Source organism: Electrophorus electricus, chromosome 15 (genome assembly GCF_013358815.1).
Source record: "Electrophorus electricus isolate fEleEle1 chromosome 15, fEleEle1.pri, whole genome shotgun sequence".
Classification (NCBI taxonomy): domain Eukaryota; kingdom Metazoa; phylum Chordata; class Actinopteri; order Gymnotiformes; family Gymnotidae; genus Electrophorus; species Electrophorus electricus.
In genome coordinates, this window is record NC_049549.1 from 4,706,717 (window position 1) to 4,724,825 (window position 18,109).

Consider the following 18,109-nt stretch of genomic DNA (forward strand, 5'->3'; position numbering starts at 1 on the left):
CTGCGCACCAGAGAGGAGGACAGGACTATTTGCTGTGTCTCTCTAGGAAGCCATGTTTCCATCTAGCCGGTGTGCTGCTGAATAAGTTCACTGAAATAGCCGAAGGCTTCCATAAGGTCAGACTACTGACTTTAATAAAGCTGCTAGGAGGATACTGAGTAATGCACCATGTGGGAATGAGACGGAGATTTAAGTCTGGTCATTCACCCTTTATTTTTTTGTGGGCGAGGCAATTTTGAAGCTGGATACACTGGACTTCAGCGTATGTGCGACTTTCTGTACAAACACGCAGACTCACACAAGCACACACACAAAAAATTCACATAAACTCGGAGTTCACTTCAGTTCTTTGTATGGGAAACTACCGTCAGTGTGCATCCAACTAAAACAGTTGGGCAGAGAGCAGGTGCTCCAGGTTCATTTCTTTATTTATAGAGTCAAGTTGACAAAGCAGGCCATATGACACAAAGGCCCAGTAATGTCCATTAGCATCAGGAAGTGGACACAATAAGCATCAGTAACAATAACTAGCAATGATGTGATTGAAATGGGGGGGGGGGGGGACTGTATTTTGAGGGGCTTCGGTGGTGGGAGAGCACCTCATCAGGAAGAAGGAAGCGGAAATCTGAAGTTAGCAAGACTCCCATGCTGTGCTTTGTGGTTTTTTTAACCATGTAGGAAGAGACATTTCCCCACAATCCGAGAATGGAAAACGAGAGAAGAAGTGAAAGAGAGAGAGGGAGAGAGAGAGAGAGAGAGAGAGAGAGAGAGAGAGAGAGAGAGAGAGAGAGAGAGAGAACCACAATAACAGACAGGGTCAGCTGTAGTAGAAAACAGGCAAAAGAAGCTCAGCTCTTCCAGCTTTGAGCCTGGAACATCTGAATGAAGCAGGTGCCAAGAGAAAGTATTATGTGGGGAGAACGACATTTGACCAACTTCTTAAATAAACACATGAGAGTCTACATGTGAGATCTTGCTGACACATCAGGGTGCTGTTAATAAAGAATAAAGAACCTCCTTTATCTGTTGGTTACACCATTTCAGCTTTTCTTAAATAGCTTTTGATGCATTTTAGTTATTTAATTAAAAGTTCCATATAGTGACTACCAGTTTAAGAGCCACTGGTTGTTGCTCATGGAAGAAGTAGATAAAACTACCAAAGCTGATATTATAATAGTTGGAATAATCTCGAGGACTCATCTGGTAGAAGTACCCGCAGAAAAACAATAATATAAAGCTAGTCTAAGTCCACTGTCACCGAGTTTATCTCTTATGCAAATCTGCCAGTGTGTAAGGGTGTGTTTGTGTGCACACATAGTCAAGGAGATCATGGCTGCTGTTTTGCAGTGAGAGTAACAAGAATACTGGAATACTTGGAATACTCGGAATAATCTGAACCCACGCCCCGCAAAACAGATGGCAGAACCGTTGATCACGTTTGTCGCACCCATGTTTCCTTTTGTACTGCCAATGTACCAGTTATGCCTGGAGACATGGACGAGATCAGATCACCTCCACCTCCACCTGTTCTGGCGGTGGCACTGGTCAGATACACACTTGTGATTCTTGCTGATCTTGCTGAGTATCACAGGAATGCTGCAATTTTTATGTACCATGTCCTTTTTGAGCTTGGATAGATACCGTGACATTTTCAGCAAAGTTTCCCACTATGTCCACTTCCTGGTCACCTTATTAAACAGAAACTGTGACCGCAACTATGACTGACGATGAGCAACACTCGTTCAGGCCAAAAATCAACAAGCCTCACAAAAAAAACGTTGATAACAGCTCCAGCACTTATCAGGATACTACGTATTAGACAAGGCCGAAGACAGAATTGTGACACCTGATTTTCACGTTTCAGGCTGGGGTGTGTGTGTGTGTGTGTGTGTGTGTGTGTGCTCGTGCACGTGTGACTGATTATGCAACGTGTGTTTTACCATAAATAAACAAACTTTTTTTCTCCAACCCTGCAGACTTGGAAAATGTTGCGGTTTCTCTTGCTGTGCTTGATTTTCGCAACGTCAGGTAAGTGTACCCTTTTTACCTTCTTTGTGCTAAAGCATTGTACAGCATTACTCTCCTGGAGCATTGAAAGGATTTATTACTCCACCATCACAATGACTGTTTCCATGTTGCTTATGTCACAGACACCTGAGCAAACAGCTGCAAAACGAGCTTTCAGATACGCTGCGTCCTCGTGACCCCGCTGACCTGCACGATACGCGGCGTCATTATGATCTCATGACCTGTACAGCGGCGAGCATACGCAATATGGCTTTACTTTACAGACTAAAAGACTCACTCCTGCAGAGAGGTTCACTTGACGTGAACCTCCTTCTGAAATCATAAGAATTTTAGTGGTGGTTTTAACACTCTTAACACTACTACTAAATAATACTTTTATTCAGCAAGAGACTGAAGAGAAAACATTTTGAGTTCTAAATCCCAACAAAAGTAGGGTGATAGAAGGGCTAACTTTAATAAAAGTCTCGTGTTCACAAATTATTGCATCCACAGGCAGCGAACACTGGCAGAAACAGATTGAATTTATTTCCGATGTTATTCATTGGTTTCAAAGTGAAATTGACTTCCGGACTCAAATGTGACCTGTATAATTTGATTCACAGTCTGAGTTTTTTTCTTTCCTCTTCCTTTACAGATGCTGACTATGAAGACTACAGCCCTATGTACGAGCAGACTGAAGGATCCGGGGGTATAATTGAGGGTATGATGAAGTTTGTGCATGCATACCTTTTTCCTCAACCGCTCGTGTTTTTTCTCCCCATGTGAAATCAAACAGGGGGAAAAATTGTTTCCACAAAGTTATACAATTTATTGAAAGTTATTCCACCTCTTCAAATTGAATTGTTCAGCAGGTTAATATAACTTTGCACCAGGTCTTCAAATGTGTTACGTGAGCAAGCGGACAAGCTTTAGGAAATCACACCTTGTGTTCCTCTCTCTCTCTCCCGTTTTTTCCCACCCTCCTCATTCATCCACAGAAGACGACGAGGAATTGCCCGGTAAGCCTTCTTTAGCACCCACAGCAGATGCGTGCGGAAGACAGGTTGCTGCCATAAGGCCAAGCTGGTGCACCCGTCACATTAATACCTGAAAGCAATCAATTAGCCCATTCCCCCGCGGTGCCCAGCTGGATCTCTGGGCTACCGTCATCCACGAGAAACACGCGCCGGACCACTCGCTCCACTCCCAACTACCACTGTCAGTCTTCATCTGCAGAATGATTGCCTTTTGATAGAATTACGGAGAAGTTACGGGAAGCGCAGTTCGCCTCCCGTCCAGGAGACACAGGCCAAGTTTTGGGGGCGCAAGAGTGTGGAGGAAAGCGAAATTAGCTGGAAAGGAGTACGGGGTAGAATGAGAAGCTGTGGCTCCCCAAGTCTTAAGAAAGTTTCCAAGAAAAGATAAATCATGTGATCATGTGTTTACTTTAGGAGGTGCAATTTTACATATGTATTTATGTTAATGTGTGAGTTTGTGTACATGTCTGTGTGTGAATCAAAAGGGCCAGTTAGTTATAAATATGATACGGGAACTTGGTCGGAATCTTCAAATGGCAGTAAACAAACACAAGGTAAAGAAAAACATTAAAATTAACATGTTTCTTAATGGTGCCTCTTTGAGAAATTGTTCCAGTTTAATGTTAATTGACACATTTGAGAAGCTGGCTTAATCGTGTGTGTGTGTGATTCACTTTTGTAGAAGGGTCCTCCATGATAATCATCATAGCAGCAGTGAGTGTGGTTGCCCTGGCCATCGCGGCCGTCGTAGGTAAGAGGTGCACAGAGTTAGCTGCTAGCCGCTCAGCCAGACTTTTAGCAGGAAGCGCTAGCACCCAGCTCTCACTTTAACACAATTGCCCCGGGTACAGAGACACAGCTGTCATTTACGTCCGTCCAGAGTATGCCCTGTAAGCATGCTAACGTTAGCAGTTAGCACAGTTGCTGTGAAAGAGCTGGTGAGCCCTGTACCGATAGGCGTCTGAAACCAACATTCAGTGAGCTAACATCAGCAATATGAGATGATGCAGGCCTCCTAAAACTCTGTGTCTCTGCAGGTTTAGAAAGGAACATTAGGTCCCTTATAGAACTCCAGTGTAAGGTTGAATCTGGGACCATGGCTTGCTAAAGACGTATTAACTATGATTTTTGTATCCCTTTCTCTTACAGCTATTTTTCTCTTCAAACGTCACTTGCAAAGCCGGGAACAAGGGTAAGAACTGGTCTCATTTAATTATGAATGACGCATGCTTATAGGAATACAAGACTAATGGGGCATAGCAGGTTCTCTTAACATGGAAATAACTCTTCGGTCCTGAGCACTGCCTCAGATCACACTCTCACCACAATAGATGTGCATATGACATATTGCCAGTCTGCTGAGCGACTGAAGCAAGCTCAGCTAAATTGCTCCCGGTACAACAGCGACATGTGTACTTGTTAATTACCATCCATTGGTCCCTGAAGCTACTGCAGTTAAGTAGGATTTGACAGCAGTGGGTGGAAGAAAGAAGACTTTTGTTGAGGCTAGCACATTTTTAGAGCAAACCCTCTCGGGGGTTCAGAAAGTTCACCTGTGACAAAGTCAGACTGGGCCACACACATGAGCAAGGCCCGTGAAGGGCAGTAAAAGCTAAATTTACACCTTATTGCCCGGTTTTTCAGAAGTAGCTTTTAAAACCTCCTTTTTTTCCCCCCGTCATGGCATGAGGAGGGATGTTATGGATGGAGGTGTCGGTGGGCTGCCGGAGCAGTGGGGTAGGTAACAGCTCGCAGACACCCCGTGCGAGCTGCCCCATTGTGGGTGGGGGGTTTCAGGGAGGTGAAGTGGCGGCAAGCCAACGCACGCATGCCTGCAGGCTGGGGTCATCTCCTTTAGGCCCTTTCTGCTGTTGACGCCAAGAAATGGGCAGGGAACGTGGCGGACGCCTGCGAACGGGGATGAGATGCGGCCTGCTTGCAGATCCTTGTGAAACAAAACAGAACAAAACAAACCAGAGAGGGAAAAAAAAAATAGCAGGACATATTGTGCTTGAAATCGGCTCTGCATCACGATCCTATCTGACAGAAAGCGAGAGAGCTGAAACTGCCCGAACCAGTTTGCGAGAGAAAGTGTAACAGCAGAAAGAGATGGGGCGGGGGTTGTTTAGGCAGAGTGTTTATGCAGGTTTATTCTGTAGGTTCTGTAGGTTTGCAAGCTGTGGTTTTCTTAAATAAGTACGTTTGACACTTGGGTGACGCTGTGTTAATATGAACAGGCAATCTTTCATCTGCAGGCACTTGCTGTCCATGTAATAGAAGCGTTGCGGGTTAGTCTCTGGATATCACAATCTCAAGTCAGAATACTAATGGAATTCAGTGTTTATTATCAGAATTGTACAATAAAACCACACATTAGGTAGTTTACGATTGTGCTGCCCTTACTGCAAAATGGGTTATGAGGACACCAGTATTTTTCGTCTCCCTTTTACCCCGCGGGCCACGTGAGACGATGTCTTGCCTCTTGCGTCTGTTTCGCACTGTAATCAGTTTCAGTTTGTCACTTAGTCGGGCGTAGTGATACATGACCTCCTCAGCGAGAGAGAAAGAGCAGGAACGCGATAGAGAGCGAGAGAGATGTGGGGCTCCATAAAACCCGATTGCCTTAAACAGCGGCTCCGGTCTATGGCGTCTCCTGCAGTGGGGCAGGCTGCTTCTCTGAAAATCTGTTCGTCGTTCTATTCTCTGTCAGCAAATCTTTCATCTCTGCCTTTTTTCCCCTCTCTGCATGTCTGTCGGTCTGTCCCTGTGTCATTCCTTTCCTTTAGTCTCTTATTCTCCGCTCCTTTTCTCTTTTTATTGGGGATAAATTCTTTGGAAGGATTACTGGCTCCCGCTGGGGAATATAGTTTGCTGAGCTGAGGTATTTTGCTTTCACCAGCAAGAGATAGGATGGCTGAAAAGGCACAGCAACCCAGGGCCCTGTGGATCAACATCGAGTTTGCCATGGCAACGAGCCCTCTCTGAGTCTGCCGAGGGAGCACTGACACTATGAAAGCTAACATAAGCCAAGCTAAATAAAAAATAATACTGAGCAGTCACGGTAAATGTGCCGCGGACAGAGTGCGGACACTGGCGTGTGCTGTGTACCTGTCGTTATACATATGAACCCTACAGAGTTCACGTTGCAGGATAAATGCCACAGAATTCATCAGGGGAGAAAAGGAGAGTGCGTTTACGTGGATGCCGTGCTCGCGGTGTGCATCCGCCCTGTTTGAACCGTTGCCCGAATACAACGTGGCTTGTTCATACACATGGTTAAGAAATGATTAAGCGTTTCTCTGTTCATACCTGACACCGAAGCTGTTCGTGTAGTGTTTCTACAAGCGCTGCGGTCAATGGGTTTAAAGTCAGGAATATAAGTTGGGAATCAGTAGGAAAACCAAACAATACAGCTGTCTCCGGTAGGACAGTATGGATCAGAGGCACTGGGTTTAACTCTTTCTTTCTCTTTCTCTCTGCAGCATATACGATGTACCAGTTGAGCAGAAAGTAGTCGTCTAAACAGTCTGAAGGTCTCCACTTTTCCGGATTCCTGGATTCCACCAGGGACACCTACACGCAAAAGATATTCTACAGCCATAGCTTCAGGCCAAAGTGGCTGCTAACACTTACAAACCCCTCTGCCTAATTGGCCTGTTTGCTCCCCTTCTTGAGCTTTACACATGCCTGCCAATGGATTGACCTTAAATGAATGTACACTTTTGTTTAAATGCAGTGCCAACACAATGCCTCCCAGGGTCAAAAGCGAGTGAAGCTCACCACTATTATCGTCGCCAATAGAGACGAGAGGTTTTGTAGTTTGTTTTAAATTAATGAATGCCCCCCCCCCACCCCCACCCCACGTGACCCCTGTCTGGCCTCCATTCCACTTTATTTGGTGTGTTTTGAATAGCTTTGTTTGTTCAAGGTGATCAGGTGTATTTCCTGCTAATGTTTCACGTCTCCAGTATGCTTCTAGTACTGTTTGCTGTGCTTGGCACATTAATTTCGACACATACACGAGCGATGCGTGAGTAATACGTAAGCATCTGGCAACAAAAAGAAAAAACAGTGGAACAGGCCACAATGAATGGCCATTTTAATATGATGTGGAAATATGGACAGGGGAGACAGAGCCACAATACTTAATATGTCATTCAGGGATAAGCAATCTCTCTCTCTCTCTCCCTCTCTCTCTCACATCTTGTGTTTCTGCAAGGAAAGTGATAGCATCTCAGATGCAGGTGCTAGATCTGTTTCTGTAAACATACAGAAATGCCCGGCTAGCAGGCTGAGGGGTGGGCTAGATCGTGTAGCAAGGGTGGGGGCAGAGGGGTAACTGGGCACCTTTTTGCTGGGGTCACTTTTTTTTTTTTTTTTTTTTTTTTAGCGAAAGCTCTTATGAACGGTCCTTTGTACATCCTGCTGAGGTGTGGGTGTCTATGGCCATTTTCACATTATTTTCCGTCTTCGGGTGTTTCTTTAAGCAAAGGGGCATCACAGTATGCACATATATGCTTCAGCTTGACAAGGAAGTGTGTGTGTGTGTGTGTGTGTGTGTGTGTGTGTGTGTGTAAAAGCATTTGTTTAAGGCTAGCCTATCTATCCTACAGTACAACAGGGCTGTTAAATTTGTTACTGAAAGTGTTCATGCACTGATGCCATTTCACATCACTACAAAAGCATTTCAAAAGAGTCTAGCCATTGTTTAATTGGATTTTAAGACATGCTGTTTCACATTTTGTTCAAGCCATCTTTGTGGGCCAAATTATAGTTGTCATTTTTAGGACAGAGCATCATCTTGAAACCACTTTTGTGTTCTTTGGGCCAAGTAGCCTATTGATTTTACCCAAGAACACAGATAAAAGATTACTTAAGAGTGCCTATTCTGTCCTCCCTGAATTGAAAAGTTATGTGGGCACCTGTTTTAGTAAAAAATAAATAAACTGAGCCATTTTGCTACATCTGTTGCTGGCTTGTAATAAGGCAATTTGTTATGGCATTTATTGATAGAAGAGGAAAAAAGAAAGTGGTGTTTTCTGAAAACAGCCTTTACTTCAAGCCTGCAATAGTAAGCTCTATCCTAACCCTCTCTAGATGCATACAGTCACCCAAAGGCAAGATCATGTGAAATAATACCTTTTTGCCCAAAAGAGTAATTCCATATAACATGCCTCTAGGTGGATTTGCGTGTCATTTTTCAGTGATTGTTAAATAAAGAGGGGTCACTTATATTTGTACACCTTTCCAGCACTTCATTTGAATTTGTTTTCCTTTAAAATGTTTTCAGTCTTGGAGAATTCCAGCTGGGTTTATTTCTGATGTGACATGCCTTGTTGTTGTTTGCTGATGTCAATATTTTGTGTATGGTTTATGGTATATTTAGATATGTTTTAAGAACATTTTTATACCGCATTGTATAGCAACATGTTCACTTTGTAATCCTTGTTTGTGGATGGTTGTTCTTGAAACATGGGTGGTGCTTTCACTCTGACAGTCATGCTCAAGTTTAGGACTTGGCAAAAGGCCAGGCAAAATGCTGTCAGACTTCTGAGAGGGGAAGAGGTTTTCTCCTTTTTTTGATTATTTGAATTTATCTGCAAGTCCAATTTTAAAAAATCAAATAGCAGTACTTTTTAACATTTAATGTAAATCACATTGTGATTCTTCAGACTTGTGAACATGGAACTGCAAGCCTGCAAGAAACAGCCTACTGCATTCAGCCTTAGTAACTCAATGAACTCGGGGATTTTTAATATTAACCTTCACTCAGAGTTATATGGCATGATTTCTACTGAAGATTACATGATAAAAATGAATGTTTTATGGATAATCATTTTTATTGATGGTTTATTGATAACCATTATTTTCATATATTCTTGAATTATATTTTCATGTATCCTTGAAATTCCATTGTCTTCTTGAATTATATGTTTTTCAAAGACTTTTCTGGATTTTCTTTTCTTTGCTGTTGTGGTGGAGGCAGAGATCTAGATCTAGTATGACCAGAAACAAAACTTTGTGCAATCTTCTGTGTAGAGGGGCTACGGGTTTGATAAGAGTTGTTTTTGCCATCATGTAATTACTTTTTTTCCCTGTAGGTCATGGAACTGTGATGTTACTGAGATGTTCTTCATGATAGCCTTTCGTCTGCTGTCAGCAGCAGACCTATTTTCCACTGTTTAGGGTCCCTCTTCACGCACTGGTGAGCTTTCATACCATGTACAAAGTAAATGAAGCTGCTAAAGGCTTAAAAAAACAACCTCTGGGCAAGTATTGACAGAACTTCTCTAGATGCCCCACTCCCTTTTCAGGGCTGACATTGGAATCCAGTGATGTGATTCAACACACAGCACAAATCAAGTTCAAAGAAGAGTTTTATTTCCTTCTTTAACACTGCTTAGTTCCTTGCTTAAGAACTGTAGTCCTTTTTTGACCTCTTGGGGGCACTTTTGAGCTGTAGATTCTTCCCCCGCCCCCCCATTAAAAAAAAAAAAAAAACATTATTAAAGATGTGATAAACGCAGTGTATTAATGGAACCACAACTGCAGAGTGTTGTTGGAGGGGAACGCAGAGCTGATACTGTTCCACTGTGAAGAGAGGTGTAGAAGGCACAGATGCCTTTTTGAGAACTGCTGCCAGAGTTTAATGCAGCAAGATGGTTCAGAACATTCTGCCTCCAAGACGCTTTTGTTACCAATAAGGAGGTTGGGCTTACACTGTACAAATACAGCCACACACTTGTACTCGCTCGCTCAAACACACAAAGCATTAGGACATTTGAACAAATTGGCATCTCTCTCCATCTTCTCTTTGACAAAGAAGTTTATGTTAGAAGGACACATGTGCACAAAGTGCAACAAGAACAGGTCTGACTGGCTGCCTGTCTCAAGCCACTGGTCTCCTGTTGCACAAGGGTTTATTGCCCCAGGGCCTTGGTTACATTCGAGTCATCTGGTAGGATCTGTATACAAAGGGTCAGACAGAGGAGAATACATCAGCAAAAATCATCCACCTAAAGACTATGACCTGTATGTTGGCATATTTCTATATCACCCTGCCCTAATAATCTGATACTTAAGACAGTGAAAGTTCACCAAGTTTTGGCTAAAGCAAAAGTATTTCAGTTAGTGGCTCAGCTGGTCTTTGTGCTTTTAAGCTCTATTTACACATGGCTGCTCTCATATAAGGTCTACAGCGCTAAGCAGTAGAGGGAGGAAGAGTGGCTACACTAAGACCCAAAAGCATTTTGCGGTTAAATAACTCACGGCATGGCAGTGCCAAGGTTAGGTGCATTAGTGCTTGTATGCAGTGGTTGAAAGTCAACGGTGCCTCATTCAAAATTTGAACCGGCAACTCCTGTACTTTCTGTAATGGCGCTATTAGCTAGTATCCCACCTCTTCTCAAATCTGATGAGCTACACAGCATTTAACAAACCGATGGAATGCCACATTTAACACGTTTCTTGACATTTGGCACGTCGTTCACTTGCTATCTTGCTTTAATTTCAAAGGCAAGAATGAGAGAGTTCACGTGGCATTGAAACCACAGAGGGGTGTTGTAAATTCCTCTGACTAGTGTGGTCATCATAACAGCAGCAGTGAGTCAAAAAAGCTTCTGAGGGAATTTTGGCATTGCTACTTTCACACCAAAAATTATGTGAAAGACTGGGTAACATTACGCCTCAGACTGATCACTTTATACAATTGCATTTTTTTGTACACATCAATTTGGATAATATTTTGCATATGACAGAACTGCCTAAACTGTATTCTCCAATAAGAAATTCAATATTTATTGTCTATTTACTGTCTGGCTATATCAAGAAAACAGGTTACGCAGGTCCTATTTGGAGCGGGTCGCATGTCTTCCTATAGAAATTTAACAATGAACATGCTATGGTAACTGCCTAAACGTGTCTATGTAACGCATGTGAGATTCAATAAGCACACATGAGAATTTGGTAATACTATAACACTAAAGGGCTTTTAGTAACACTATTCCAGTATTCCTTGCATGTGTTCTCTTCAGCTGGAGAACTGTGTGTGGTGAAGGGAAACGTTGGCACTGAACTTGACATTAAACAGGAATAGGGTCCATGTGCACTCGGAACAACCTGTGCACTGAGGACACTCTGTAGCATTACAGAAAAGAGGTCAGAACGTGGTGGAGCGTGCGCTGTAGTCGCCAGTCTAACCCTCGAGCATGGCTCGGTGACGTGAACCCAGCCTCATTCCTCTCTCTCACACACACACACACACACACACACACACACACACACACCAGCCACCCTTACCGTCGTTTGCTGCGACAGCGAGGTATCCATCTCATTTTGCCACCTTGCATTAGGAAAGAGAAAAAGAGAGCGAGTGTGATACTGAGAGAGAGACATGAAAGGGGGCTGAGGATTTCCGTATTAAGGACACTGTGAGAGAGTCACAACAGAGATCTGCCCTTTACTCACACAAGATCACCATGATGCCAAACAGGAAGAGAACAGCCGCAATGCTTAACCCCAGTGTCCTCAGAAACGTATAATCTGCACACATGCGCGCGCGCACACACACGTACTACTGTACCAGACCAACATACTGGAAAACATTTTGCTTACAGAACTAACTCTCAGTGCTAGTCATATGGTGTGTTCAGCTGAAAAGACATTGTTGCAAACATGTACAAAAAGTTCTAAACTGGCTGATATGGTACACAGAGCATGAAAGCCTTACATAAAACTCTGTCTCATGTATGACTAACAAGCTGAGTGTCCACAGCAGCAGGTCTCAGCCTGTGACAACACTTAACTTTAACTACTGTTCACATTTTTCGATGCAAAAAGCATGTTAGAATACAACATTATGTTTAACACTTTAATACATTTATAGCGTTTTACAAGAAAATTGGATTTCATGTTAGAATATATGAATAGCTTTCGTTTAATGCATATAGGTCTAAATAAAAACTCATTCCTAACATTCCTATACCTCATGTTTGTTATAACTAAATGCAGGGTGTTCCAGTTATATAAACAACTACTGTTAGAACTGTAACCAATGATAATAAAAAACTCTTACCATAGTCGAAGGGCAAATCCCATTCTTCTTTCCATTGCTCTGTGGAAGAAATTACATGTGAACACGAAAAAAGAGGCTTTAAAAAACAAACAAACTCAGAAACACACGTGTGTTTGTGCGTGCGTGTTGCCATTAGCAACTAGAACAACTGTAAAAGACCAGGCCAGCCCATGATCAAATCTCCTCTCAAATCTGCACTGCACTGCCACAGTGTCTGGGCCAACTAACCAAAGCAAGAGGAGGCCTATCTATCTCCCTAAGCTCAATAAATCTATTTATCTGATCGGGAAATACGATACAATTGAGCAATATCATTGTATACAGTCAGCTACAATGATGTGATAAACTTGATACGGATCCATTCCTCTGATGTTCTAGGGGAGGGGGCTGGGTAATATTAAATATTACATTTGCGTAGATTGCCCCTTCCCCCAATTCATTTAATATCGTTTCGTTTGGGTTAATTTCGTTTCAGTTCATGTGGATTGTTCCCCCAGGAAAAAGCTCCTGTTCTCAGTGCGTAGTGGTGAGGAAGGGCTCTTACCCTTTATTAGAGTCTTTGCCTGACTACTAGACGGTCCTTTTATCGCTGTCATATGGATCGGGCCATAATTACTTCTAATTAAATTTCAGGTGCGCTCATTTTCCCTTTGACCCGTCTCTCAAATTGAATTTATTTGTGTGTTCAGTTTGACAGCACACCATAAAGCGAAGCTATTCGCCGCCGCGGCCCTGACAATTCAGCAGAAATAACGGATATCTTTAAGTCTCTCTACATGGGAAGAGGGTGGAACAGTTTGTTTTTTTTTCTAATTACCTGCTAATTCGTTTCCGAGTTACGTTTGCCCTTGATATGAAGTGCCTTACTGCAAGTGGGCGCGACGCTCGCACGCTTTCGTTCCCCCCCCTCGAGCAGCTCGCAGCCTTCTCGACGCGGCCTCGTGCTTTAAAGGAGCAGTTTTCGTGTCAGTCTGCTGGTGACACATTTTTAGCCTCTCGCGAGAGGCGAAGGCAAGTCGTTGAGAACGAGTTTGTACTCGCGTGCCATGGTCTTTTCTTGGAACGCAATGTTTCAAAAACGAACGACGTTTTCAGTGTGATCAAAGGCAAAGAGATGGGTAAACCGCAGATAAGATGAGAGCATCGGAAGTATATGGTTTATTTATAAATAAATGAATACCGGTACAACAATGCGCCTACAAATAACTGAATCCGTTAGAGAAGCGATAGCCGCCCTTACGCCCCCACTAATGTGGTTTGTACGGATGCCCTTTAAGCGACGCTTTAGAGCTCACAGTAATCTAACGATGTAGCGAAAGGACGAGAGAGACATTCCTTCAGCAATTAGTATGCTTCATTTGTTCATGAAATGTCAGCCTTTTATCTAAATGTGTTGACGCTCCTTCTGGTCATTTTAACTGAATGCAGGTCTTTTACTGCAAGTGTTTTCCATTTGCACTTCGCATTTTCTACGGTCCCTGGTAACATTTATTTATTCATTTATTAATTCTGTTTTGTTACAAAAACGGTGCTGGCAAAGCAAGTACACATTTGACATGATTGACAGAAAAGAAGCAAAATAAGGAGTGGCGGTTTACCGGGTGTGTTCCGTGGTGAAGTTAGAGTGTTCCGTGGTGAAGTTAGAAGGGTACTGGTTGAACTTACTGAGCTGCTGCTAACAGCAGCAGTGCTACTCTTAGGAGACTGTCTTTCTGTGCCAGTCTGGGGAGTAATGCCAGATTCCTCCGTAAATACCACTACCTTCACATCATCTCCTGCAAAAACACATTAGATGAAACACAGAAAATTACTAACATGAAATGAAGATTGTGGTTATATAGGAGTATGAGTGGAATCCAAATGCAGCTGGAGCCGTTATCGAAACGGTGTTTGGGAGGCTGCTGCCACTGTTGGCTTACCTGTGACTGCAGGTGTGGTCCCAAGCATGACAGACTGCGTTGAGTTGTCTCCGCCTTCAGTCGGAGACATCACATTTTGACTGGCACAACCTTTGTGAAGAGGACACAAGTCAACGACTTCAAAGTGCTCAAAGTTCACCAGGGCATACCAAGATCAAAGCCTAAAAACAGAAGGCTATTTTCAACTATGCATCCCTTAAATTTTTTATAAAAACTCAAGGAAATAAATATATTGGAGGCATATCTCTGGACAGCTGCTATAACATGCAAGAGCTAAATCACCAAGATTCTCCAATAAGAAATTCAATATTTATTGTCTAACTATTTACTGTCTGGCTATATCGAGAAAACAGGTTACGCAGGTCCTATTTGGAGTGGGTCGCATGTCTTCCTATAAAAATTTAACAATGAACATGCTATGGTAATATGATGTGATAAAGCATAATGAACGGACTGCACACTTTATAAGAATAATCTTTTAGGTGCTGGGGGAAAAAGTCCCAAATTTTAGAAAGGATTAGAAAGCACCATCATAATTTACCTACTGCAGTGAGACTATTAAATGAATATTTGTAGCAAATTACACTGCAGCTGTCTGATTTTTTAAAAATAATGCACGATAATGTAGTGCGCAGACTGCTACACATGCAAGTTTCAGAAAAAGTCATATATTCCTGACGGAGATGGCTGCAAATGTTTGCAACCGCTGACACAGTAATAGTGTTGTGATGTAGAGCTCTGTCCTCTGTCATGAAGGGAGCTTTCTCGGGAATCACACAACTGCACGAAGGTGGACTGTGGTGTGCAAGAGATTGGTGGGAGCGTTGCAAAATCTTGCACTTAACCCCTTCCTAAAGAACTCAGTTGCTCTAGAGACAAAAGATTATTTTATGATTTATGTTACTTGAATGTTTTAAAAGGCTTATTTAGGCCCTTGATCCTCAAGCAGAGGGGTTCTGCTTGAGGTGGTTTTTCCCCCACAACTGTTGATGAGGCAGAACAAGAAAGAGAAAAATTAAGAAGAGAAGCGGAGGAGGCTTACCTCTGAAGTAGAGTAAAATGAAAAGTACAGTCCCTCTCCAGAGTGTCTGTAAAGCAGGTACCATCATAAACATGGAAACACATTGCCCATGATGAAACTTAGTCTTCCATTCATGCTGCATAAACAGTTTTATCAAGCATGAAGTTCTTGTGCTGGTTAAATTTATAGCAGCATGATAGATACAATGCATAGTAAACAGTTCTTTATTGCTGATCTGATATTTCAGACCTCTAAAACCATTAAGTGAACACTGGTTTTGCTGTTTCTCAATTTATTCTATAGTGTAAGTGTAATGTTTAAGTTTCTGTAACTACACATATACCTTTTTAATTAAGTTCCACTGTTCATATATTGATCAACAAGCTGATCTTTTTAATGTTTCATAAATTTACTTTTGGCATATACTATTGCACATAGTCACTATTGCATGACAGTCTTCCTGTGAGAGTTAAGAATGTATATACCTACTGCAAAACCTGCCACTAGGTTTTCTACAAGGTCTTTTCAAACTACAAACCACATGGCACTGTTAATCAGGAGAACCTGCGTGACTTCTCACAGCTACTACCAAAATACTGTCACATTAATATTTAATTTGTCGCCCACACAATCCAGGCAAAAGTGAATAGGTATAAAAACTGAAGGCAAAGACGGCACTGCGCCATCTGCTTCAACGTGACCGTCCTGACTCACTACTGTAGGCAGCATATGGCACGAATGGGAACTGAACCTCGGTGCCTATGTAAGAGTCAGCTCTGAGCAGATCTTTTCCTGGGCCTTTTTGAAGGGTTATATGTCAACTAATCTCTGTATTTGCAGTTGAAAGTGTTGGGTTATGAAAAACTGTTCTCTGTTGCTTACTTCCTTTTCTGTAACGCCACAGTGACACACTAGCACAGCAAGGGGAACACAAGAGGGATCGCTTAGCAACTGACAAACAAGCCGGAATTCCCCACAAGCGATGAGTTAGAGCAGTAACCTCAGATTTTGCAACAGGGACACAGACAGAGTCTGTCACATACCACCTAAACTGATTGGTTTGAGGAGTGAATGCAAGCCTGGAGAATGGGTACAGAACTTAGCAGAACTGAGCTGGGATTGGTGACATTCCCCCCTCCACTTTTCCTTTGGTATCTGGTATTCAGTCATAGTAATCACTGACAAAACTTTATTGGTTTTTATGAGATGTTTCCTGTACGTGTCACTGTGTGCAATGTCTGTATAACTTTTTCTGTTGTCATTGCTGCTTCTTAAAGCCCTGAGATCCTTGGGGGCACATTTAATATATTCAATCTGTTTCCTAAACAGCAAAAACCCACGTGGAGAATTGAATTAGCACCTAGAGTGTTGAAATAAATGCACTCTGGACACAAATGAACACTAACTGTAAATTCATCCCATTTGGTGTTAATCCAAAACTGGGACAAACCACAGAGCCCTGTTTGCAGACTGCCTGATCACATGTTTAACTCGAAGTAGTTTCCAAAGCAGCAAGCAAATTCAGATGAGAGATGGGTTAATCTTATCTTTACTGCATAGTTTCCTGATCTGTAATAAGCGTTATGTTTGGTACATTCTTCAAGCTTTAAAGAATAGCAGTTCTTTGTCTAGTTTATTACCCTGATGTCATTTGTTAAACATATTAATGCTGAGAAAAAGTCCATTTCAAAACATGTCATCTATCAGGATATGTATCATTTCGTCTCTTCAAGTAGTGTAGCACCTCTCTTATTTGGTATCTTTCAGTCAGTATAATACTTAAACAGAGTACAATAATATAAAATAATAATACAAAACAGAATATGAGTGCTGGTAATTACAACAGGCAATCAAGCAAAGAAGAAAAAAGAATCCAAATACATTAAGACCATGTTAACAGTCTGAGTCTGAATGAAAGTTTTTGGTCTTCTTTGAAAGACAGAAAGAAATAGTGCAGAGAGGATGAAATACTAAACTATTCTATGTATTTTCACCATAAGTGATTTAGTCTATTTCCAGAATAAAAGGAGAGCTGGCCTTTGTATACTGTGATTGACAGGTGGGATTCGCCCTCAGACACAGAGAACATGCTCCAGGCCATACAGAAACAATTCCTGGTAAAGTTCAGCTCTACCCACCTCTCATTCTCTACAAAATTTGATCTCTGTTTACACATAACAACACCGAACAACCAAATGTTTTCTGCTTACCTTGGATTTCATGCTGAAAAACTATCAGGTTCAGATCTCAGCATCCAACAGTCAACCTGCTACAACTTTGAGCCGTTATTTGACCATGCCCTTTCTTCACTTCCTTTTTTAACCTCGTGTTTTCCACCTCTATCGCTCTCTCGTTCTTTCTTTCTTTTGGTTGTTCTCTGTGTTTACTTGGTCAGGCTCTTTCACACCACCAGCTTGTCTGGAAGCATATGCCTGGGTATTGCTAGCTCTTTGACATGCTCTCTGTTTGCGTGTGTGTGTGTGCCAGTGCAAGCATATCTACTCTGCATCAGTCATTGTTTGATTGCCACCACACACACATACACACACACACACAGAGGCTGACAGAGACATGGAGAGAGAAAGAGATATTGTGTACATGCTTGTGCCCGACTCGTTAAGATGTCAGTAAACTTTTAGAGGCAGACACCTACATCAATTCCCTGTTTTGCATTCTGCTTAATTTTGGTCAGGGACAAGCCTACATGAACGGAAGAGCGAACTTCTCACAGTGAACTGTTATCTCTCGGCAAAACAATTTTGCCACCAGCTTCTACGATTCTTTTTGAACGCCTCCAGATGGAGGAGCATTGCTCTTCACTCTTTTCTGAGTAGGAAGGAAGTGTTGCATGTCTGAGGGCAGAGGGGAGTCTGTGAACACTCGCTTCCAAAATGACAGCAAGGTCTCGCTTGGCTCTCACCAGGTTCAGCGCGCTAACGTGTTCCCAGCGTCCCCGGCTTCCCCCTCCTCTTTCTGCTTCAAATCTGTTTCGAATTCTCTCGAGTGAAGGCTTCAGATGTCATGCGGCGCTGGAGGTGCAATGCAAACAAAC

At 42.5% G+C, this 18,109-nt stretch overlaps 2 protein-coding genes across 2 annotated transcripts in view; one reads left to right on the forward strand and one right to left on the reverse strand.

Moving 5' to 3' along the window:
• si:dkey-262k9.2 overlaps window positions 1–9,545 on the forward strand; it is a 13,938-nt gene extending 4,393 nt beyond the window's left edge. The window contains exons 2-8 of the mRNA XM_035534103.1: window positions 1,977–2,028; window positions 2,663–2,728; window positions 3,006–3,026; window positions 3,530–3,598; window positions 3,727–3,795; window positions 4,194–4,236; window positions 6,527–9,545. Coding sequence (XP_035389996.1) covers window positions 1,986–2,028; window positions 2,663–2,728; window positions 3,006–3,026; window positions 3,530–3,598; window positions 3,727–3,795; window positions 4,194–4,236; window positions 6,527–6,566 — 351 coding nt within the window. The 5' untranslated portion in view covers window positions 1,977–1,985 and the 3' untranslated portion in view covers window positions 6,567–9,545. The remainder of the gene's footprint in view (window positions 1–1,976; window positions 2,029–2,662; window positions 2,729–3,005; window positions 3,027–3,529; window positions 3,599–3,726; window positions 3,796–4,193; window positions 4,237–6,526) is intronic.
• fxyd5 (FXYD domain containing ion transport regulator 5) lies at window positions 9,404–17,596 on the reverse strand. Its single transcript, XM_027027079.2, has 8 exons — window positions 17,268–17,596; window positions 15,079–15,124; window positions 14,037–14,126; window positions 13,716–13,892; window positions 12,118–12,156; window positions 11,511–11,585; window positions 11,343–11,385; window positions 9,404–10,009 (listed from the first exon to the last, which is right to left on the reverse strand). Exons 1-8 carry the CDS (start codon window positions 17,277–17,279, stop codon window positions 9,985–9,987), a joined length of 507 nt encoding a protein of 168 aa, XP_026882880.2. The 5' UTR covers window positions 17,280–17,596; the 3' UTR covers window positions 9,404–9,984.
• Window positions 17,597–18,109: the final 513 nt, after the last annotated feature.